This window comes from Haliotis cracherodii, unplaced genomic scaffold (genome assembly GCF_022045235.1).
Source record: "Haliotis cracherodii isolate W230 unplaced genomic scaffold, xgHalCrac1.p SCAF_49, whole genome shotgun sequence".
NCBI lineage: Eukaryota > Metazoa > Mollusca > Gastropoda > Lepetellida > Haliotidae > Haliotis > Haliotis cracherodii.
The window spans coordinates 3053-28076 of NW_027266307.1; the positions used below are offsets into that span (position 1 = coordinate 3053).

Consider the following 25024-nt stretch of genomic DNA (forward strand, 5'->3'; position numbering starts at 1 on the left):
CGTGTGACCGAATCGCCTAAGGTGCCATAGTTTTCTGTGCAAGAGTTACGTCCCTTTGGTGTGACAGAATCATGTGATCATGATTTCGAATCTTTACATGCTAGTGATAAAGTCCGAATTGTACAATGGACAGAGAGTATTTTTATTTTTTAAAGGGTTTTGTCGCTTTATTTGTTTGGTTATATTGCTTTGTCCTATTTGATTTTTTATATATTCACATTTACGGTTTGTACATGTAGAACTAAGGATTTGAATTTACTGTTATTCTAATTCTTCGAAACATAATGGTCATATAAATCCGATGGTTGGTTGGTTGATTGGTTTGTTGTTTAACGCCGCGCATTCGGCAATATTCCAGCTAGTTTGACGGCGATCTGTAAATAATCGAGTCCTAGACCAGACAATCCAGTGATTGACATCATGAACATCGATCCACGGGTGGCATCTGTGTTAGTGTCAGTTTCACAAGGACTAGTTACGGTATGCTCGAGCTCCCAAAACGCATAAACTCTCAAAACGTAAGAACCACTCAAACAGCAATTATTACGTTTGATTGCACAACCATTCTCAAACATGAAATCTCAGTCATAGTCGTGGCCTTGTCGTCTAAGAGTTGCGTCCCTTGGGCGCGCCAGAAACCTATGATTGTGGGTTCGAATACCGTTCTCCCCAATTATGTTTCTAGGTTTGTCAGCATCATATCCGTGCTCGTGGGTTTCACCGAAGTGGTAAACGTCTGAGACCTGCATGACTTCGGGCTTCCTCCCACGTTAACCTGACACGCCGTGATATAACTGGAATACTATTAAAAGCGGCGTTAGTAACCAAACTCACTCACTCACTCACACTCCAGCTGAACAAGTACTTAGGTTTGTGTAAACGTGTAATTTTAAAACAATATTTCATTTGACATTTGACCATTATATAACAATAACAATTTATGACAATTCATAAATGAGAGCACCAGTACCAGTATGTATTTTATGTTTAAAACAGAAGAAGGCTATAAGCACAAAAAACATCATAATCTCAAAGTTCTCAGTTTCATCTTTCCTCAGTTTTTACTTATTGAGTATCATAGGGCCAACCGCATCCAGGTACAGAAGGGCAGTCTTTGGACCAGTCCCTTGCAGCTCTTGAAGCGGTTCTCTTTCTCCCTGCTGACAGTCTTTCTGGGTAATAGGTCAGCTTCAAAGATAATTTGTATCACTTTTAGGCTCTCAGAAAGTTCAGCCTTTTAATACGTTTTATAAATCTGAAGATGTTTGGGTGGCGGAGCTGGAATGACTTGTTGAGGCGTGAATGAAATCCTTCTAGGTTATTATTTGTTCTGGGCTCAACAGTGGAGTGATGGGTCAACAGCCTCAGTGGAGAGCAGGGCTCGTCTTGCACCGCATGCAGAGACGACAAAATCGTTCATTTTATCAGCTCGGGGAGCCTCATGAGTTCAGTTCATGGCATCTAACCAGGACATCTTGGCCTTCGAGGATGGGAAGCAGGGGAACCCCAGCAGCTCTTCGCATCCATCGACGGACGTCAGGATTGGCCTTGTTGAAGACAGCTTAGTCTTCCTCCGTATCGCCTGGGAGAAGTGGAAAAGACAGCCCTTCACTTCAGCATGGGAAAATTCTGTCTCTGTGGCGCTGTGCAGAGTTGCATCCCTTGGGCACGCCAGAAACCTATGATCGTGGGTTCGAATCCCGGTTCGTCCCGATTATATTTCTAGGTTTGTTGCACTATACCATGCTCGTGGGTTTCACCGAAGTGGTAGAACGCCGGAGACATGCATCACTTCGGGCTTCCTCCCACATTAAGCTGACACGCCGTGATATAACTGGAATACTGTTAAAACCAACTCACTCACTCACTCTGTCTCTGGGTCTAGGGATGGCTGCAATTTCAAAATCTGTCCAGCTGGGGCCAAAGGTCTGTTAAGTATCTGCTGGACATGGGTCTTCTGATTGAAGAGTTTAAGGGTTTGCCATGCGGGATAAGGCATTTACGCTGATTTCATCTACTATATAAACAATGAGTGCATTAATTGACAGAAAAATGATAAACCCCTGAGAATTCCAAGAGTGTAATGACTTGCCATCGACTCTGGCTTCATCCGTTCCAATTCTTGTCAAAATGACCAATTGTCCTTAATACATTTATTCTAATTACAGGAACTCCATAACTCCATAAGGTATCTGGAATCCATGAATGATTCCTTCATTAATTTTTGTGTGGCTGGCATGCTTTATGTAATGGAAATCAATTTCCGGTTTCCGTTTTGGGCGTGAACCCTAATTACCTGTATTCACATGAAAAGTGAGTACTTCCTTTCTCATCAAAGGGGCACAGTTAGCTCAGTCGTCTAAGGCGCCGCGATTCGATGTGCAGAGTTGCGTCCCTTGGGCACGCCAGAAACCTTTGATTGAAGGTTCGAATCCCGGTTCGCCCCGATTATGTTTCTAGGTTTGTCAGCATCATACCCGTGCTCGCTGGTTTCACCGAAGTGGTTAACGACTAAGACCTGCATGACTTCGGGCTTTCCTCCCACATTAAGCTGACACACCGCGATTATAACTTGAATACTTATAAAAGCGGCGTGAAAACCCAACTCACTCACTCACTCCCTGCTTATCAAGGATGTCCCTTGTTATATAGTTTTCGTCTAACCACGTAATTTAATAAGCAGCATATTCTCAACTAACATGTCATCAATCTAATCACATGCTTCCGTTGTATGTTAACACGCTATTGTGGAGACTTCATACCGCCCATCGGGGTTGATGGTTGGATGTCGTAATTAATATATGGGTATGGCTATAAATGACACTAAATACGGGGCGCAAATTGAATCAGTACGACCCCACGTTGTTTTCTTGTTGAGAATAATATGATATAAGGCTATCCATAGCTTAGGCCATGGTATGATTATGTATGGATAATGGTTAATCTGTGAGACAGGAGCGACTCGCTGTGCAGAGTTGCGTCTCTTGGGCACGCCAGAGAAACCTATGATTGTGGGTTTGAATCCCGGTTCGCCCCAATTATGTTTCTAGGTTTGTCAGCACCATACCCGTGCTCGTGGGTTTCACCGAAGTGGGTAAACGTCTAAGACCTGCATGACTGATGGCTTTCCTCCCACATTAAGCTGACACGCCGTGATATAACTGAAATAATGTTAAAAAGCGGTGTTAAACCCAACTCACTCACTCACTCAGCTGTGAGACAGGAATCAGGTGGTACATGTGCTGGGCGTAGAAATATATTTCTCTTTGTACTGGAAGGAAGCACGGCATTGTGCCACTCAACTTTTGATTGGGATATTTATTTACAACTTTTAAGTAATATATATCTTTAGCAACTTGCGCAGATTGTATGTAACTGTGCCGCGTATATTGCAAACCTCTAGATACCCTACTGCAATCTGTATGTAAAAGCATGATATAGCTATCTACCACAGTCTGTATGTAAATGTACCGCATAACTATCTCCCCCAGTCTGTATGTAAATGTACCGCATACCTATCTACCGCATGTCTGTATGTAAATGTACCGCATAACTATCTACCACAGTCTGTATGTACATTGTTAATGGTACCACAAAGGGTATCTACCGCAGTCTGTATGTAAATGTATCGCATAACTATCTCCCACAGTCTGTATGTAAATGTACCGCATAGCTATCTACCACAGTCTGTATGTAAATATACCGCATAGGTATCTACCGCAGTCTGTATGTAAATGTACCACATAACCATCTACCACAGTCTGTATGTAAATGTACCACATAACCATCTACCACAGTCTGTATGTAATACGCTGTATATATTGTAACGATCTACCGCAGTTGAATAAGTAGTAACTCAGTTAACATATGGCGTGTACATTTCAACCCGTCAGGCTGTAAGCCGCAATTTACACGAATGTAAACATCGTGCATATCGCAGACCCTAGGGCAAATAATGTTTTACAAGTTTGTTAATTGGGATACCTCACAGGTTCGAGGATGTGTATTTTATATCAGTAAAAGTGTAATAGTTTAAGAATATGAAACAAGGGACGTCGTTTCGATGGGTTTACTAATGCAGTGTGCACTCAATGTATCCAGCAGAACAAAATGACGTGCAGAAAGGAATATATCACATAAAGCTGTGATATTTCATGATCGTTTGACGTCTTTGACTTCAATACCCGAGAGGGGGCATGGGTGGCCCAGTTGTCTGAGGCGCCGCGATTCGATGTGCAGAGTTGCGTCCTTGGGCACGCCAGAAACCTATGATTGTGGGTTCGAATCCCGGATCGCCCCGATTATGTTTCTAGGTTTGTCAGCACCATACCCGTGCTCGTGGGTTTTCACCGAAGTGGTAAACGTCGGAGACCTGCATCACTTCGGGCTTTCCTCCCACATTAAGCAGACACGCCAGCGATATAACTGGAATACTGTTAAAAGCGGCGTTAAACCCAACTCTCTCTCTCTCACACACACACACACACACACGCACACAATACCCGAGAGTAACTTAACAATAATACCTCTGAGACAAATACATGCGTCATGTTATTATAAACCTTGCAGCTATAGCGATTGTATAATTGGAATCACAACATATTGAGTCAAATGGATAATTCAAAGCGTCCGCCCGGAGGTCGGAAGGTCGGAGGGTGGAAGATCCTCAAAAGACGTTCAAATATACCTTGTGCTCGACAATAGGCGAACACAACACTGCCTGGACGGATCGAAGTCAGTAACATGGGTTTGTATTGGGTAGCCATATCAAAGTGTGTATGGTATCTCTGTATACTAGCACTATAAAGTCTCTATAAGCTGGGACTGTTATATTCACAAGCAGCCTCACACAGACGTGTATGCACCTTGCTGCATACGGGCAATAACCCTGAATGTGATGTTAAACCCATACAACATCCCATGACGATGATCCCTGCTGAGACTATGGTGTCCAGATGAAGAACCAGCGGTCCACGACAACACTACGAGTCCGCCGGTTGACGACTACTGCAACTTTGGCCAGCTGTAGACGGCTGTTGTCGTTCATGCCATTAAACCAGTCAATACATACCGTCATGTTACCACTCACTCAACGACTACAGCGGTACGTCAATATAGACAGCAGGTGAAATGCAGATGCCACTATTGACAGCGATCGTCGAGTCGTGTCGGTGGCTGACGGTGTTGGAGGCCTCAGACTGGCGTATACCTGGTATTCGTTACCAAGGTAAGAATTTTGAGAGTGAAATAATTTCGATCACTTGATGATGATTGATTGTTTGTAACGATCCGACCTTGGACTTCCCGTCCACACAGAACATTAACTTACACGGAATTATTCATGTCATAACGTTTGGTTTCTGAGTTGAGTTTGGAAGTACTTTATATATACTTGAGTCAGGTTGTGGTGTTGTTTAAAAGTGGGCTATATTCATAACAAGGATTTCCGGGGTTCGAACCACGGCCGTGACTTACCAAAAGACGTTAAAAGATGGTACTTGTTGTTACCCTGTCTGGCGCTCGGCATTAAGGGGCTAAAACAAGGACTGGTCAGCTCGGAGTCAGTATACTGTGTCTGTGTGGGGTATTCATGTTAAACAGCGGCATGGTATCTCAGTGGGATAGCATCAATCCGGACTAGTACTAGTACATGTGTCTGTGTGGGGTATTCATGTTAAACAGCGGCATGGTATCTCAGTGGGATAGCATCAATCCGGACTAGTACTAGTACAAGCAGCCATATACAAACTCGCATGCACGTCGCTATATAAGTGCAATAATCTTAGACGCGACGTTAAACCTCATTTCACCTCACCTATTAACTGTTTCATAAATTATTTACCCCGGTTAACTTTATATTATACTTTCCTTCCACAAGACGATGAATCCAAGTGATGCTTTGTTGTCCCATTGTATGCTGCCATTACCCAGACTTGTTTTGAAAGTTGCAATAACTGCAACATTTGATATAAAGTGCAACATATGTAATATCTAACATTAAAACCGTTTGCAATTATCTGTACTTTATCTGACATTACCTTTTAATCATGAAATAACATTTGAGGTCAGGCACATTTAAACACGACTAATTCCTTTTCATAGTCATAAGAGATACCTGCTTAAGGCAGAGTTGATGGTACGAGTCCATCTATATCATGATCATGTGTTTATGAATTACTAAAAATATAAACACAATCAATGTTTGTTTTGAATAGCTTGCATCGGGTATGCTTGGCTGCCAACTGGCTCCAACATGTCCTTATTTTAACGCGGGATGAGCTAAATGTATGAGGGGCGGAGGGGTAGTTACGTGGTAAAAGAGTTAGGTCGTAAGCCCGGTGTCCATGGCTACATTGAGAGACGACCATTTCTGGTGCCCACTACCGAGATGGTACTGGAGAGTCGCTGCGAATGAAACCCCGATGCCTCGTCTTAGGTTTCCACAAGCGTATCGATGATTGGGGTGCCAGCTGGACTGCAATAGCGTGTTGCAATAACGTCAATCATAAGTTAGACCATTCAGTTGGAACACTTGGTGTCATCATTGATTTTGTCCATTCATACGAATGGCCCCACTTGTTTCGAATTTTACGCACGATGGCATCTGTTTCGTCGGATAATCGAGCCCTGTTGTTCTCAGGAATTGACGGGGGCACGGGTGGCCCAGTCGTCTAAGGCGCCGCGATTCGCTGTGCAGAGTTGCTTCCCTTGGGCACGCCAGAAACCTATGATTGTGGGTTCGAATCCCGGTTCTCCCCAATTATGTTTCTAGGTTTGTCAGCACCATACCCGTGCTCGTGGGTTTCACCGAAGTAGTAGTAATTATATAAAACGTCAACACTAGATATTAACTAGTCTCGATTATTCCACTGAGCGTAAAAGGTAACATAGTGGTTAAAAACAAGATAAGAGGGTTAATGAAAATCAGTGATGACACAAGGTGTTTGCGATACGTTATACATTTAGTCAATTGTGCGAAAAACCTCAAAGTATCACATCGGTGTGTGTTCAAAATACCTGCAGACTTTCCGTTTGATGCCAAATCGTGGTTCAATATTAATGTCATTAGTTATCATGCCCAGCTGTTCACGTCATTGTTCAGAGATATCGTTGAAGTGATTCATGTTTAGCAACTGTACTTCATGGTCGGATGGTCAGATGTGACAGCGGACAACAACAAATATCGCCAATTCTACGGGCAATCCGACTGATATGAAATATATATTACAGTTTTCTGCTGTTATATGACGCCAATACCACAGTAAACATGCGTTCGAATCGAATATTGTAAAACTATGAAATATAGTAAACAGGCTTACTGTGACGTGCTATATTTAGCACCACTGGGTTTTTAAATACATAAGTCCTAATATTGGAGTCGTGCACAGAAAGGGAATTCCTTTTTGATAAATTACATCACGTGTGACTTTACGTCTTCCAGTCTTTAGATATCAGTCAATGGCTTCCTTTTAATTTCTCATTTTCAAAATATGACAATGACTTCCATCACAAGATGTTAGAGGATTTAATCTTCAGCACACATTTAGTGAACTTGTTATATTCAAACACGTATGCATACATTTGTAACTAGGCATTGCAACTGTGAAGAAAACACTCTGAATGTACACCACCAGTGATGTAATGGTATTCCTATAAGTAAATCTTTCAGAAACGCAGGAACAGAGGACAGATATATTCACTTTCTAGCAAATTAAATTTACGGTGATAACACCAGACAAAAGGGACGGACGTGGTCAGCCCTACCGATAGCAATCGTCGTGAGTAACGGTAAGGGTAACGGTACAATCCCAATACATGTACATTTGGCTCCACCACCACGAAATACAAGCGTAATTTTCTCTCAAATTACGCTTTGGTTGTTTTTGTTTTGTTGTTCTTTAGCGCCGCAATCAGCAATATTTCAACAAAAAGACTGTTAGTAAGGCTACGTCCTGTTAGTTATCGAATCTATCTGGATCAGATTGATGGTATAAGCCACCATCCACGCAATCAACCAAATCCCCGAGCCGCATAGGCACAGGTCGCTGGGGTCAGTTCTAACCCGGAATCCCCACCGACGTCCAATAAATGGACGAATGACGTTATTAGCGGGAGGTATCAGAGGTAAAATTGTAGTTGTATCCTTCGGCAATCTTCGGCAGAAAATAGTCCCAGCGAGTGGTGGAAAATACAAACGGGATACGAGGGAGTATATGAAGTAGCTGATGGCATCAAAAGAAACAAACACGTGTTATACACACATATGCATTTTGGATGACCTGTCACGTGATGAAGCTTTTCACAAATTTCACAAGCTAATTTGCATACCGCATGAATTTGACCAATGAAGCCAGTCCTAATTGTCAGACGGTTGACCTACATTATCCTCACCGTCAGTTGGATGAAGGTCAGTGGTGACGTCACAACTAGGCCTATTCACAAAAACGTCAACCTCATTTGAATCGTGCTCAACGTCCCCAAATAGCATCAAAATGATGTTTGGTCCCTTTAAAGCTTATTATAGATGAAGCTGAGAAAAGTCTGTGCGCCAGTGTGCCGCTATATACGTCTCTCGGTAAAGCATAATTTAGTGTGGCGTTTAAACGATGCCATGGTAACAATTAGACTCACATATAGTGTAAGAAATTGTCAAAAATGGTTTTATTTAAATGCAGACCAGAGTGAAAATACGATCAAAGACAGCATGTTGTGCCTGTAACGGTACATATCCTATTGTTTATACATGTTGTGAATTTGCCCATATGTCTGTTTATCGATCTCCTAGAAACAGCTATTGCTGATAATTAAGTGCAACGACCCCCCCCCAAAGGACTTTGAATAGGTTTAAAACAATCTGTGTATATTTTGTGGATGTGATATCGCACTAATCAATATTGTTTATTGCTTCCTATTGTCACCAAAAGTTTTTTTTCTGTTAATGGTTTTATTCTCATGTTGGCTACAGAGAGAGAGAGAGAGAGAGAGAGAGAGAGAGAGAGAGAGAGAGAGAGAGAGAGAGAGAGAGAGAGAGAGAGAGATAGATAGATAGATATGTGTATGTTTTGTGGATGTGATATCGCACTAATGGAAATTGCTTTCTATTGTCCTCAAAAGTTTTTCCGTTAATGGTTGTATTCTCATGTTATCTACATTTGCTGGAATATCTGAAATGAGAGAGAGAGAGAGAGAGAGAGAGAGAGAGAGAGAGAGAGAGAGAGAGAGAGAGAGAGAGAGGGAGAGAGAGAGGAGAGAGAGAGAGGAGAGAGCGAGGGAGAGAGAGAGGGGAAGAGAGAGAGAGAGAGAGAGAGAGAGAGAGAGAGAGAGAGAGAGAGAGAGAGAGAGAGAGAGAGAGAGAGAGAGAGAGAGAGAGAGACCTATATTATATTGGTCACACCAGTAACTTCGAGATATCATAAAAACATAATTGTGTTCTTACATTGGCCTCCATACACTTGGTACATGCTTACGGGTCTACGGTTGAACAATGACAATCATTTTAATTATAGAGACAGCAATGTAAAGTGGCGCGTGACACAGTGCCTCAGAACAGTTTCTCCACCAAAATATCTGCCTCATTGAAGTCTAATGCTTCACGTAAAACACGTATCTTGAGTTGTGATTTAAAAATTCTGAGATGAATGGGAAGATTATAAGAAGATTATTGCTGAAAAAAGTACCCTCACTGTAACATGAGAGAGAGAGAGAGAGAGAGAGAGAGAGAGAGAGAGAGAGAGAGAGAGAGAGAGAGAGAGAGAGAGAGAGAGAGAGAGAGAGAGAGACATGGTACACTTACGAAAGTGATGTAAGAGCAGCACTGAACCTGACTTTCTACCTGATCGGTTCAGTCTATGTATGATACACGAGTCAACCTTACAGTTTCGATAAAGAGAAATACTTCCCTAATGATCGCACGTACAAGGTGGTTCTACAGGAGTTGACTGCGGCTGATCTCAGCTAGAGTGTTACGACTTTAGTGCCGGCCTCTCGTATCGGAGCTACCGTTTACATCGCAGTCGATACAGAAACGACCGTTAGTTTTATTACACCCTTGACCGTTCACGGAAGAGTGATTGACAGATAAAATTCTATTGCAGAAACCTTTCGTAGTTAAAAGGGCCATTTTTGCCGGCGTGAGTGATTGTGAATGACTAATGTGTAATCGTCTAAACCGAAGTACGATCCGCTAATATTGCAGTTACCAACTACGGCTGTTGTTGAAGTGAGTTTCGACTAGACGCTGCCCGACTGTGTTAATAGCGGGTAGAAGACCCAAAGTGGTGCAGTCCTAACTTCAAAACGTCAACGCCAGAGAATACCCAGTCTCGATTATCTGCCGAAACAGATTGCGTAAGGTCTAGGCTTGTCAGGAACATACCCGTGCTCGTGGGTTTTACCAAATTGGTCCTGGGCCCACTTGCACAAAGCGATCATAGCGCTAAGAAGATCGTAACTCCCATACTTTAACATAGGCTTACAATAGTTGTAGCTCTAAGAACGCTTTGTGCAAGTGGGCCATTGTAGAACTGAAAAACATACTACTACTACTACTACCACTATGACAACCACTATTACTACTGCTGCTGCTAGCACCACCACTGCTACTTCTTATTCTACTAGTACTAATACAAATATAACTACTACTTCTACTACAGTACTACTGCTGCTACTTCTATTGCTACTACAACTACAACTACTACTTCTACGACTACTACTTCTATTACTTCTACTACTACTACTACCGCTACTACTGCTATTGCTACTACTGCTACTTCTACTACTACAACTACAACTACTACTACTACTACTATCAACAAAAAAGTATCATAGATGTTCACAAACATCCATGAAGGATACACGTACAGTAAAACCTCGTCAATACACACAACCTGCCTTGCAGACAAGTTATTCTGGCTTCACGTACTCAACCATCTTTAACACAGAGACCTCCTCAATCGGACGGTAAAAATGAAACCTGTATCATTTTTAATTAGGTTATTTGTCAGCTGATATTTAATATACGTTACATTAGATGTGACAAAATGTTGCCCAAAAAGGTCAACTAATAAGACGTAATTACATCATTCTTTTTTTCTGACTGTGTAGAGAAATAGGGATTAGCACGTTTGTCTTTTGACAGAATGGCCGTTGGCATTTTACACCTTCTTTTTTTATTGTTAGTGTATTATGTTTCATTATTTCCTCTTCCAATAACGCCTTGATCGTCACTTATGCGACGAGGCCCCACGTGAGCATGTTCCAGTGTAAAAGTCATACTGCTTCATTTAAATATCATCCGATCTTTGGAAGAACAGCACGTCAAACTGTTTGCATTCGGGCACAGCTTTAGGCTAATATTTTTAAACAATGCACAGAAATGGATTGCTGGTGTAGTGTCAATATTTAAGGTTAACATTGACCGAGAGAAAGTGCTTTGCGTGTTCAATGTTCGTGTTTAACTTGGGAAGCAGAGAATCCAAGAAAAGATGAAAATAGGGTTGCCACGTTTATGCCATTGACTATTGTATTGTGTATTGCTGTATCAGGTAGTATGTTCCTTTAACGTTTTTCATTATATTATATATAAAACCTGTAGTAATATATCTGCTTGATGACACTGTATCATAAAGGGTTATAACCTTCTTTGTCGTAAACCCACTGCGCACGCACATAAATGAATTGATTTTATACATAACTGTTTGATTTGCATTCTAGAAGTTGGCAAATAATTAAGAAAAACGCACAACTTAATGGACAGCATCTTCTGGTTTATTGCTATATGTAATAAACCAGTAGTTGTTATCCTTAAAGTTGCACGTTTCTCTTAATGATTTTATACATACATTTCAACTTTCATATGCATCTGTGGAATTGATGATACATTACCTAGGGGTACGTTTTTTGCAGCATCTAACTATCCATAGTTCGTATTTTTAGTTTTACAGATTTTATTGTCTATCAAAACGTTCGAGACGTTCATATTTTGATATTTGAACTTGATATTTGAACTTGTCAGAGAGTGTTGTTTCTCCATGCAAAATTGTAGTCGATCAAATTTCATCTGTCTTTAAACCCGTATTATTGACAGTAACATGGATGCATGGCAACTTTAATGGATAACGACTTCTTTATTCTTTGTAACTGCGTTTAAGGGCTACTTCTGCCCCGATGATCTCGTTGGTTTGTTTGGTTTGTTTGTTGTTTAACGCCGCACTCAGCAATAGCCAAGCTATATGACGGCAGTCTGTATATAATCGAGGGGAACACCTCCCATAGTCTTCACAAATTGTATTTGATCTAAGGGAATTGAACCTGTACCAACGAGTGAAACACTCTCCGGTACTGTCCCTTTACAAGACAAACCTCGTTGTACATATTGAACGTTTTATATGTTTGTCATATTTGGACGATTCACGAGGTATTTCTTATTCATATTTTTTCTCATCTTATTTGCATCACATAATCATCCCTGTGTGTTTCGACCCTTCATGGTTCAATTTGATTAAACTCAGTGTTTTAGGCCCCTTTATTAATACACATTCAGTGACAGAGCCCTGCATCCCTCACGCTTGTACAGATACATGGATTGCGGTAAATAATTAGCTCAAAAAACTGTCGCTTTCATCTCAACCAGCAGGTGCTTCATGAATGCTGTTTTGTTGCAGGATATGAATATCACACGAACGGCCCTCGAAGTGTCAACGCAAGGTGCCAGTAAAGCACTATTTAAGATCGACTATGACGCATGGCGACAGTGCAATGAGACCGTGCTGCAGAAGCCATACCCGGATGACGGTAAGTCCTCACCCATAGTCACTCCTTGCGAAGCCAGATACGGCTTCCCTGCCAACATTATGACACATAGACCTAGTTAATTTCGGGTGACGTATCTTGGCATCTGTATTAGCAGTTACTGCTTACATTTGCCGTTACTGTGCTCTTCATTAATGCAAAATCGAGAGCTTGTACCAGTACATGTTAAATTTCTTTGCTACACCAGCTACATTGAAATAGCATGGACGTCAATGGGAGAACGGTAACACGTGACAAACTTTTGTCACGGGAGTGTAGTTAGTATGTCCATGATCAGGTGGACGTCAGTGGGAGAACGGTAACCCGTGACAAACTTTTGTCACGGGAGTGTAGTTAATATGTCCATGATCAGGTGGACGTCAGTGGGAGAACGGTAACCCGTGACAAACTTTTGTCACGGGAGTGTAGTTAGTATGCCCATGATCAGGAGGACGTCAGTGGGAGAACGGTAACCCGTGACAAACTTTTGTCACGGGAGTGTAGATAGTATGTCCATGATCAGGTGGACGTCAGTGGGAGAACGGTAACCCGTGACAAACTTTTGTCACGGGAGTGTAGTTAGTATGTCCATGATCAGGTGGACGTCAATGGGAGAACGGAAACCCGTGACAAACTTTTGTCACGGGAGTGTAGTTAGTATGTCAATGATCAGGTGGACGTCAATGGGAGGACGGAAACCCGTGACAAACTTTTGTCACGGGAGTGTAGTTAGTATGTCCATGATCAGGTGGACGTCAGTGGGAGAACGGTAACCCGTGACAAACTTTTGTCACGGGAGTGTAGTTAGTATGTCCATGATCAGGTGGACGTCAATGGAAAAACGGAAACCCGGGAAAAACATTTGTCACGGGAGTGTAGTTAGTATGTCCATGATCAGGTGGACGTCAGTGGGAGAACGGAAACCCGTGACAAACATTTGTCACGGGAGTGTAGTTAGTATGTCCATGATCAGGTGGACGTCAGTGGGAGAACGGTAACCCGTGACAAACTTTTGTCACGGGAGTGTAGTTAGTATGCCAATGATCATGAGGACGTCAGTGGGAGAACGGTAACCCGTGACAAACTTTTGTCACGGGAGTGTAGTTAGTATGTCCATGATCAGGTGGATCAACAGCCCAATGAAGAGCTACAGCTACGTGCATGTGTTGCGCTGTTATACAGTTTTGTTCGTTTGTTGTCGCATTAAAATAAGAAAACTTAAGAAACAGCATCGGGGATGTTTTTTTCCAAACGTCAACCGAAGATTGCTAGCTAGCGGCTGGTTATGGTCCTGTCGTATGCGTCTCACTTTCTCATCCCAGACATGTTCTATGGGTGAGAGCTCTGGAGAAACAGCCGGTCATGGCAGTACAGCAATGTTATGCAGCCTCAAAACGTCTGTTTACAACACGTGCAACATATGGGCGGGCATTACCCTGCTGCAAAGCGACGTTATGTCCTACATTTTCACAAAGGGTAGAACATTACTCGAACGATGTCAGCCCAGTAGCGTCCGCCATTCAAATTGCCATTAATAATGATGCGTTGTAATACCACTCCATACCACTGGTTACCCTTCCAACCCCAAGCTGAAGACGTTGAGTAACGCACGCGTCGCTGAAACGTTCTCCTGTAGGCTTGTAGACCCTTGCACGGCCATCAGAGCTGTCCAGATGAAACCTGGACTCATCTGTGAACAGTATACCATCCCGATCTTGTCTTCTAACCCTCCGATGCTGTCGCCACCAAGCTAGACATGCCTAACGCAGACGTTGGAGCAAAACTGGCCACATCGGTGGACGTAGGGGCTGGATCTTGCGCTCTCTAAACCGGTTCCGTACCGTTCTGCTAGTAACTTGTCTCAACCCAGGAATTGTCCGAGCTGTTAATGTGGAAGTTTGGTATCGATTCCGTAGCATAGACGTGCAACTGTAAATCAAGACCTTAAGTGAGTGAGTTAAAATTTTACATCGCATCGGCAATACACGACCTTAAAGTCAACGGTATATATTTTTATTAAACTTTTGGGAAAGCACGGCTACTTTTTTTTCGTTTTTCGTTAGTATTTTTTCAATTAGTCGTAGCAATTTCCCAGTGAGGCTTTTACTTTCGAAATATCATGCCGAGTCTCTGAATATAATCACAATACCGATCTCTATATCATTGCAAGACTCGAAAGTATTTTCCAAACAGCAATATATATGCACACTTATTTAGACATTCTTTTAAAACTAAATCACAAAGAATGGTTCCAAATCACTTATCAAACCACACAAACATAGCTGAAAATGTTATGAAATGACAGTTACTGTATCAATCCTGAAATCATTTTCATCGATTTGAAGGATTTCAGATGATTACAGTCTGAGGACACGGCTTGTCGGGACGCCCTTGTCGAGTTTTGACCAAAAGTTTTAGAACGTTCTTTAAGAATGTTTTTGAAGTATTGATAATGTGTTTCGGGTGGCTCCTCTAAATATTACAGGGTCACTGGTGGCCCAGTCGTCTAAGGCGCCGCGATTCGCTGTGCAGAGTTGTGTCCCTTGAGCAGGCTAGAAACCTATGATTGTGGGTTCGAATCCCGTTTCGCCCCGATTATGTTTCTAGGTTTGTCAGCACCATACCCGTGCTCATGGTTTTCACCGAAGTGGTAAACGTCTGAGACCTGCGTCACTGTGGACTTTCCTCCCACATTAAGCTGACACGCCGCGATATAACTGGAATACTGTTAAAAGCGGCGTTAAACCCCACTCACTCACGCTGAATGTTACAAGGTGGCTACGCATCTAAGGCTCTGGAATTCTACAATTCTATGTAAGTCAAGTAATACCGTAAATATCGTTGCAATCCTATCATTAAAACACTATTACCTACAAACAGCACAACAGAACACCAAAGATTCATATTGGTATTCTCAGAAAGTTTGATCCATATAGTTCAAATGCCACTTTATTTGATCAGTAACTAAATAAGTATAAAATGTATCGATCTTAATGCTATCAAGTATCCTCCATGTACCTGTACTGAGACAATTATTTAATGCCCCACGTGGTACTAATTCTAGACATAGGTGGAACATTTTCAATCGACAGCACAACATCCGGTAACACGTCCACCCATAACCCATGCCTCGACGTTTTTAAAAATATAATACCTCCTGGCCAGAAGTTTTAAAAACATCTTTATGTAGCTTTTGGGAAAGGGTCAGGGTGACCTAATCCAGACAAACATTTAAGCCTGGACTACCAACAGATCTAGAGCTCCTTCTGAACATGGTCCGTCTGTGGGGCGGTCGGTTAGCCTAGTGGTTAAAGCGTTCGCTCGTCACGCCAAAGACCCGGGTTCGATTCCCGACATGGGTGCAATGTGTGAAGCCCATTTCTGGTGTCCCCCGCCGTGATATTGCTGGAAAATTGCTAAAAGCGGCGTAAAACCATAGTCAGTCAGTCAGTCGTCCGTCTGTGACAAACAGAATCGAAGACTATCATGAAGTACATGTAGCAAATATCGTCCATTTCTCTTCAGCTAATAACGAAGTGTGAAAGTAGTAACCTCACACCTACAGAATTACTGTAAACATCATTAACCCAACCGAGCTGAATAGCGATTATCTTGGTCTTATGTCTTGGGCATTGAGAGAATGGAGAGCCAAGTAGATTGTTGCTGACGGAATCCTCTGGAATAAGGTGGTCAAGCACGATGGAGATAATCCCTGCGGTCCATCATCTCCCAGGGGATTACCATTTACGTCCGAAAGTTAATTTCCATACATGTTTGAAGTGACCATCCATTTGTCCGGGAGAGCATTCGTTGCTGAGCCATCGACATTGATGAAAGGATTGACTGTGGTCGTTCATTCTTGTGGAATTAGCCTGTATGGGATCCAGTAAATTGAGTGGGGTTTCATGATGGCAGAACATGATGTATTATACAAGGGCGGAACAATATCGGTGGATGATAGAAATCCATTTCAAAGACAAAGATGGTTTGTCTTTATCTCAAAATGAAATCCGTTTCGACAACAGCTTAGTATCACAGTTGGGAAAGGGTAGGCTATTGAATGAAAGGAGTTCTGATCGATCAGCTTCAGGATAGATGAAAAGGTATATGAAAGTGACAAAACATTAGGCTCGGCGGTAGGTCATTTATACTTTAGGACGAACCATCGTGCTGTAATTTCTTGAATATATTCAAAAGGGTACAGGGGCGGTCGGGAAGCCTAGTGGTTAAAGCGTTCGCTCGTCAGGCCGAAGACCCGTGTTCGATTCCCGACATGGGTACAATGTGTGAAGCCCATTTCGTGAGTCCCCCGCTGTGAAATTGTAGGAATATAGCTAAAAGCGGCATCAAACCACACTCACTCACTCAAAACGGTACAGATGACCTTGTGTTATTGCGACACCTTGCAAACCAATTTAGAATAACCTATCATGTAACAAATGCCATATTTGGGATAACACTCTCTGTAAAGTAAAACTTCTCGTAATCCAATCCAGGATTCGAACCCATACTCTCAGAGTGAGGTACCTAATCGCTAGCACACAAATCAGCAGGCTAGCCTGCCCAGTCATGGGCCACCGAGACATCCACAAACGTGGAGGTCCGACAACTGGTAGTCCCTTACTTTGTGTACCTCTTTGATTAGTCTAAATTGGCACGGCTCCCATCGCCGAAAGCTATGAATACACAATGCCTTTTTAGAAAGTCGTCGAACGTAACATGTTATATAGCCCAAAACAGATTTATTCTCGACCAAGAAATTTAAGTGTTTTTTCCCAATGTAACATTTGTAACATGTGACCCCTTTCTAAAAAGGCATTGTGTATTCATAACCTATAATTTCATTACATTTTTTGCGCAAAGCGTAAATTGGTAATTACTTTTGTTCCCTTGCTTAATGATAGTGATCCTTGATCTTACAGCACCATACTTGTGGTCGTGGACTGCGTCACATTGTGAGCCTTTACATAATTGCATTTATTTATTAGATCTGTAAGGTTATTTTTCACTGGGCATATAACACTAACATAATCTTTCAACTGCACTATGGACTATGTGACCCGATTGCGAAATAAACATGACTTGAGAAACAAATTACACGATATGCTAATTTAATGTTTTATCCGGCCATTTGCAGAATCTCTACTTAAACATGATACGTGATCTCAAAATGTGTCACACTCTTGTACACACTACCAAGACAGATATCAACATGCCAGACTACAAATAATGAAACGATTTGTAATATCATAATGACATCGTCAGACGAAGCCGATTATAAAACATTCAGACACGGATACTGACATTTTATAAAGTGCACCTATTTCCTTGCGAGGCATTACATATATTAATAATCGTTTCTGCAGATGTCTGCGTTTGATATCTCAATGATGTACAAGCCCCTACAGATCCTTCTGAGCACATCGAAAAAAACTAGCAGATAATTTCAAACCAAACCCTAACTCCCGAGGGAACTTTTGAGCCTGAGGATGACGATTGTGATGCTTCAGTACATCTTCTATATTTCAAGGTCACTTTTTGCTCTTCATTGGGTAACTGGTACACCATGAACCTGATACTGCAATGTCTACAGGTGACGGGGCTGGTAGGATGTCTGCATTCAAAGTATGTAACGTTTCCAAAGATAGATATTTGTAAAATAAAGGTATATAATTTGACTTTTAAATTGAACAAAAAAATATATAGGGGTTAATATACGCGTCAGACGCTCTAATGAAGTACTGTGAAAAAGGGGAATCACTCAACGTCTTAGCGCTTTTCCAAAAAAGGTGCAATTATTAATATCTAACGATTTTTTGTTATTCACTCATATGTGAATAAAACGTTTATCTATAAAACATATCAACTTTTTGTATATTCCTGTGTTTGTAGCAAGCTAGTAGCAAGTCATGGCATGACTGATTTAGTATACTGGTAATGTGAAAGAATCGGGTGTTCTTTAACGGAGGGGGCACGGGTGGCCCAGTCGTCTAAGGCGCCGCGATGCGCTGTGCAGCGTTGCGTCCCTTGGGCACGCCAGAAACCTATGATTGTGGGTTCGAATCCCGGTTCGCCCCGATTATGTTTCTAGGTTTGTCAGCACCATACCCGTGCTCGTGGGTTTCACCGAAGTGGTAAACGTCTGAGACCTGCATGACTTTCCTCCCACATTAAGCTGACACGCCGTGATATGACAGGAATACTATTAAAAGCGGCGTTAAGCCGAACTCACTCACTCACTCACTCTTTAACGGAGTAGTAATTATATAAAACGTCAACACTAGATATGAACTAGTCTCGATTATTCCACTGAGCGTAAAAGGTAACATAGTGGTTAAAAACAAGATTAGAGGGTTCATGAAAATCAGTGATGACACAAGGTGTTCGCGATACTGTCACTAATGTCGTAAAATTGGAATCTAGTCACGTTTTACTGATATTTGACCCCGTATCTTTGATGATTTGACTTTGTAACCAGCTGCACCGCGCCACGTCCGAGATGGATTGACTTCAGAAATGTCGTTAAAACGCCCGACACGCGACAGTTCGAGCTGACTGTGGAAACACCTAACCATATCACCAAACAACGTTTACATATTTTGATAACACCACATTACATGATTCATTATTTCCTTGCAAAAGATGTTTGATGACAGCCAAGCTAAATAAACTAGTTGCCAACCAAAACGTTTACGTTTGAGTTTCACGCCATCTTCTGATGGGCAATCAAAGACTTCATGAATTCGACAGGAATAAAGATAAGTTGGGAATCCTACTTGAAGCTTGGTTTCATATTGCTGCTGTTATCGACATTCTGCGTCGCCGAAGACACTATCAATTATAGGACCGGGCATCCACACTGATGGTATTTCCAGAACGGGAAACAGCTGATGGACAAACAGATAGATTTTTATTTATTCTTCCGGTGCGACGTCATTCTGTTCCGCATAGGAAACAGTACACACAGATCAACTGATGTATCCCAGTCTGGACATTCGTAACGAAACAACAATTTGTTTCCGCTGGATCAGACGAAAGCTGATGCAGATGCTCAGTTGACTGCTACAGACCGGCACTTGTATTTCATCTTTTAGCTCTTTAATATGTCATTGAAATTCCTATTGTGTATTCATTATTTGTAATTTGGTGAAAAGAACCCGGATGCGTTGATGCGTTCTTTAATTATCATTGTTTATATCCGTGGTAACCCATTTTTATTGATCTTCAGCTTATAACATCATTCATTTATTAACATCGCTTCCTATTCCTGAACGCAACCGGCTGTTATTAAAAAAAGAATATTGGGCGCCAATGAAGTGAAACCACTAAACCCCGGAATAGAAAGGACATCTGATGTTAGTCTCACTAGGATACATTTATTAAAAACACATACATATGCTGTTGACGAATATGGCATTTCTTCCAGATAATTTATCAAACATATTCACCTTTTTGCAAAAGTATTCTCCTGTTTTTAATACCCTCAAGCGTGTAGATATTAGTTGTTAATGACGCTTACATGTAGCTGTAGACACATGGGAATGATATCATCGACATACACCTATTTAGGATAACACAGCTGTAGACACAATCGAATGACATCAGCGACATGAATCTATCACGAATAACACAGCTGTAGACACATGGGAATGATATCACCGACATGCTTCAATTTAGGATACCACTGCTGTAGACATAGATGAATGATATCGCAGACCTGCATCTATCACGGATAACACAGCTGTAGATAAATGGGAATGATATCATCAACATACATCTATTTATGATAACACAGCTGTAGACACAAATGAATGATATCACTGATATGCATCTATCACGGATAACACACCTGTAGACATAGGTGAATGATATCAACGACATGTATCTATCACGGATAACACAGCTGTAGACACAGGTGAATGGTATTACCGACATGCATCTATTCAGGATAACACAGCTGTAGATACAGGTGAATGGTATTACCGAAATATATCGATTAGGAGATAAACATACTGTGTTTTCAATGTAGAGCTAGGCTACCTGTAGATTTAACCGCGCTAAATTGAATTTGGAACCGAACGCGCAGCGTGAGTCCAGTGTCTTGAGTGGGTTTCGAGTAATTTCCGAATTCATGGTAGAATTTAGCTGTACATAGCTGTAGACAGATGATCGATAACACCAACATACATATATCACAGATAACATAGATGTAGACAGATGATTGATAACACCAACATACATATATCACAGATAACATAGATGTAGACAGATGATCGATAACACCAACATACATATATCACAGATAACATAGATGTAGACAGATGATTGATAACACCAACATACATATATCACGGATAACATAGCTGTAGACAGGTGATTGATAACACCAACATACATATATCACGGATAACATAGCTGTAGATGGATGATTGATAACACCAACATACATATATCACGGATAACATAGCTGTAGACAGATGATTGATAACACCAACATACATCTTCCAAGGCGTAGATACCAGGGCGTATGAACTGTATACATCGCTGTTATTCAAAGTCAATCTATCTGAATCTTATGCTGAGTTAACGTATTCAATTCCATCTGAACAAGATAACTAAATCTTTACGCAAAGAGATGCACAGATCTCAGATTAGGCGACTTTAGAACCATAACACGACCGTGTCCGGAGAAGTAACATGATCCGTACGCAACACATGATGACAGTTCACACCTGTTGACACGGAGATCTAGACTGTGACATTAGGCCAATACCTGTTCACTCATAAATACTCAGAATGATATGAACATCCATCTCAGTAATTTAGTACTGTGTTACATGTTAACCTGTTAGTGCTCGACTGGGAGATGGAGAAAAATATGTAACCGAAAGGAAATGCCCATTTTGTAAATTATCTGTCATAGGTGACTAATTGCATTATTTGTTTATTTGTCCATCTTTAGAAAACGAAAGAAAACATTTTCTACACATATTCTACTACATCAAACCCAATATGCATAAAATGAATTTACTTTTCAATAATTCACGATCAGGAACATTGGGAAAACTGTCCAAATTTTGTAAAATTTGTCATTGTTTAAACCTATCAAGTAACTCTCCCACATTGCACATATATTGCAACCCCAGGGAATCTGTGTAAATATGCATACATGATCGGCAAAAATGTTCTTGTATCTAGTCTACATTTATATGTGCCGCCTCCGTGGTCTTGTGGTAGAGCGTCCGCCCGGAGAGCGAAAGGTCCGGGGCCGCGTCATACCAAAAGACGTTAAAAGATGGTACTTGTTGTTACCCTGTCTGGCGCTCGGCATTAAGGGGCTAAAACAAGGACTGGTCGGCTCGGAGTCAGTATACTGTGTCTGAGTGGGGTATTCATGTTAAACTGCGGCATGGTATCTCAGTGAGCTAGCACTATAAATCGGCATCAGTCCGGACTAGTACAAGCAGCCACACACACACGTGCATGCACGTCGCTATATAAGTGCAATAATCTTTGACGCGACGTTAAACCCAATTTCACCTCACCTCACAGTTATATGTATATGTATTATGTTGTTGAAATAAGTTTGTACCTCTGATGATGTTGATAGCGGCCTGAGTGTAACTAAAAGTTCAGGTCAATTCAGACAACTCAATGGTATTAATCAGAAGCTACTTGATTGGTACGTTATCGCGCCATGATATATACATAGACACCTTCCCACTTCCGGCGCTTCACGACATGCATAAAAGTACTCCGCGTGTGCTCTTCCGCTACCTACTGCTTGCGTCTTCTTTTTTTGCATTATAGCAACAGAATCACAAAATCGGTGATGTTTCGGGGCGTACATTATACGTAAAACGCACGTTATCAATTACTATTGTACATTTTAAAGTATAATGTTGTTTTTTGCATTTCCCGTCACAGGTGTTTAGTAGTAGACTGAGTGCATTAAGAGGCGGAATATAGCGAAGCATTCCCGATCACTTAACGTCGACTAATATGTCAGAGAAAGGTGTTAGGGAAGCAGTTTTTCCAGTTTCTATGTGGCATCCGTAGGCATTACGATGCGTGGGATTACAGCACACAGGAGCGTCTACGCAAGCCAGAAATATCCCCTACACAAGGCCTGCCGATTGGACACTGGCATGAAATAGGTTACCGTCTGTCGTAATTTAATTTAAACATGTCTCGGGTAGGTATTTCTACCTCCTCAATTACCTCTATTCTAGCATCAACACAACATACGTCTGTACAATCTGTTCCAGACTCAAGCTCCTTCCCAGCGCGTGACACCTTCGTTACACTCTCGGTAACATCGCTGCCACCAGTGTGGGCGCGGCCATTACAAAAATCTTGAAATTTGCCCTCTAACCCCAAATGTAGTAACGTTTATACTTTTGTTTATGTATTTGGGAATGCCATCATATTTCATTTTGAAAAAGTTTACGACTGACCATGTTTTCCAGATGAATTTACTTTGTTGTTTTGATAATCAGATTGGTTCGAGATTGCAGACTAACGGAAAATCAACCAACGTCTCCCTTACATTCTTACTATGTATATCAATCATATGATAGTTTTAATGAAATAGAAATTCAAGTTGACAAGCAAAGAACAGTAATTTAGCAGCGGTAAGTGTATTCGGCGTCACGACAGTCGTCACTTGTTTGAAAACATAACGGTCATTCGGCTGCGAGTTCAACTCCAAGCATGGTTGGGGCCACCTATTCACAGTGGGGAGTTTTGACTGGTGGCAGCGATAGTATAGAGAGCTCCGCGAACGGGCCATCGCTGTGAGGAGCCTGCTCCAGACTGTGCCCTCTGCTGCTACATTCGTCACCACTCGCCCCTTTCCGTAACCTGGAAGAAGACTCGTCCCCCAATCGATGAATGTTATGTGCGAAAATACGACAAACCAATCAGAATGCGCGTATGATTTTAATTTCTTCGTCAAAGAATCCCTCATAAATAATTTTTGATTTTACATATGTCTTGTATCTAAAATATACCCAGGACACAGTTAAATGTGTTCAATCATACTGTATAATTCCGCACGTCCCAATGTGCTTTAAATTGCATCGGAAATATATATAATACATGGGGAAATAATATGTGAACCATTACGCAACGAGTTGACAATTGTTTTGGGTATGCCCGTTTGCGCTAAGACGGAACCCGGTCGCAAAAATGGCCACGAGAGGGGCACGAGTCGCTATTCGGCTTGTCCCGGAATAACACGAGTTGGTCACGAATGCTGCTGCTAGTCACCTGTCCACTGATCCCTGTTTTCACGACACATATTTCCACGATCTGATTCTGGGTTTGGTTTTGTGGAAGACATTCAGAGTAATTTATTAAATATGACGCTTCACTTGCCTCACATAATGCTCAATGCTGCCCCATGCCTTGACCGTAACATGGAGTGTTCGCACGTCCGTACTCATGAAACGTACTATTTTAATACAAACTGATCAATGGCAGGGGCTACCGCCAGAACAGGACCTTCCTTTCGCAAATACCAGGTGTTGTCACTAATTTTCAGTTATCATTTCATATAATATTCATCACTTTATATGTTTCGGCAGATATGCGAGACTTTCGTTGACTTTCTGAATCAACTAAACAGGCAGTTCACCCCAAAATTGGTACATCATACATTTTGTGTCGTAAATGACGAGAATTTTGAGAAGTAATCTGTTCCGTCCAATTTCTTGTCATTGTTCTAAGCAATTCCTTAAATGTCGCTTATGTGAGACATGTTCATTGCCGGTCATTCCTCTTGATAATCACCCCCGCACCCAACATTGTGTAATGTATAAGAATGAGTGAGTGAGTTGGGGTTAACGCCGCTTTTAACAGTATTCCAGTTATATCGCGGCGTGTCAGCTTAATGTGGGAGTAAAGCCCGAAGTGATGTAGGTATCAGACGTTTACCACTTCAGTGAAACCCACGAGCACGGATATGGTGTTGACAAACCTAGAATCATAATCGGGACGAACCGGGATTCGAACCCACAATCATAGGTTTCCGGCGTGCCCAAGGGACGCAACTTTGCACAGGGAATCGCGGCGCCTTAGACGACTGGGCCACCCGTGCCCCCCGTAATATATTAGAAGTGCATGCCCCGTGGAATCTTGATACACTTCTTATCCATCCCTATCATCCGGTCAATACTTGATCACTAACAAATCAATGTATGAAATTAGCTCCAAAGTTCAGTGGCCAGGAAGG

At 41.7% G+C, this 25024-nt stretch overlaps 1 protein-coding gene across 2 annotated transcripts in view; it reads left to right on the plus strand.

The window, feature by feature from the left end:
• The first annotated feature begins 5149 nt into the window (after window positions 1-5149).
• LOC139441918 (calcitonin receptor-like) overlaps window positions 5150-25024 on the plus strand; it is an 84999-nt gene continuing 65124 nt past the window's right edge. For both annotated transcript variants that reach the window (XM_071222665.1, XM_071222666.1), the window contains exons 1-2: window positions 5150-5227; window positions 12663-12792. In XM_071222665.1, the coding sequence (XP_071078766.1) occupies window positions 12666-12792 (127 nt within the window). In that variant the 5' untranslated portion in view covers window positions 5150-5227; window positions 12663-12665. The remainder of the gene's footprint in view (window positions 5228-12662; window positions 12793-25024) is intronic.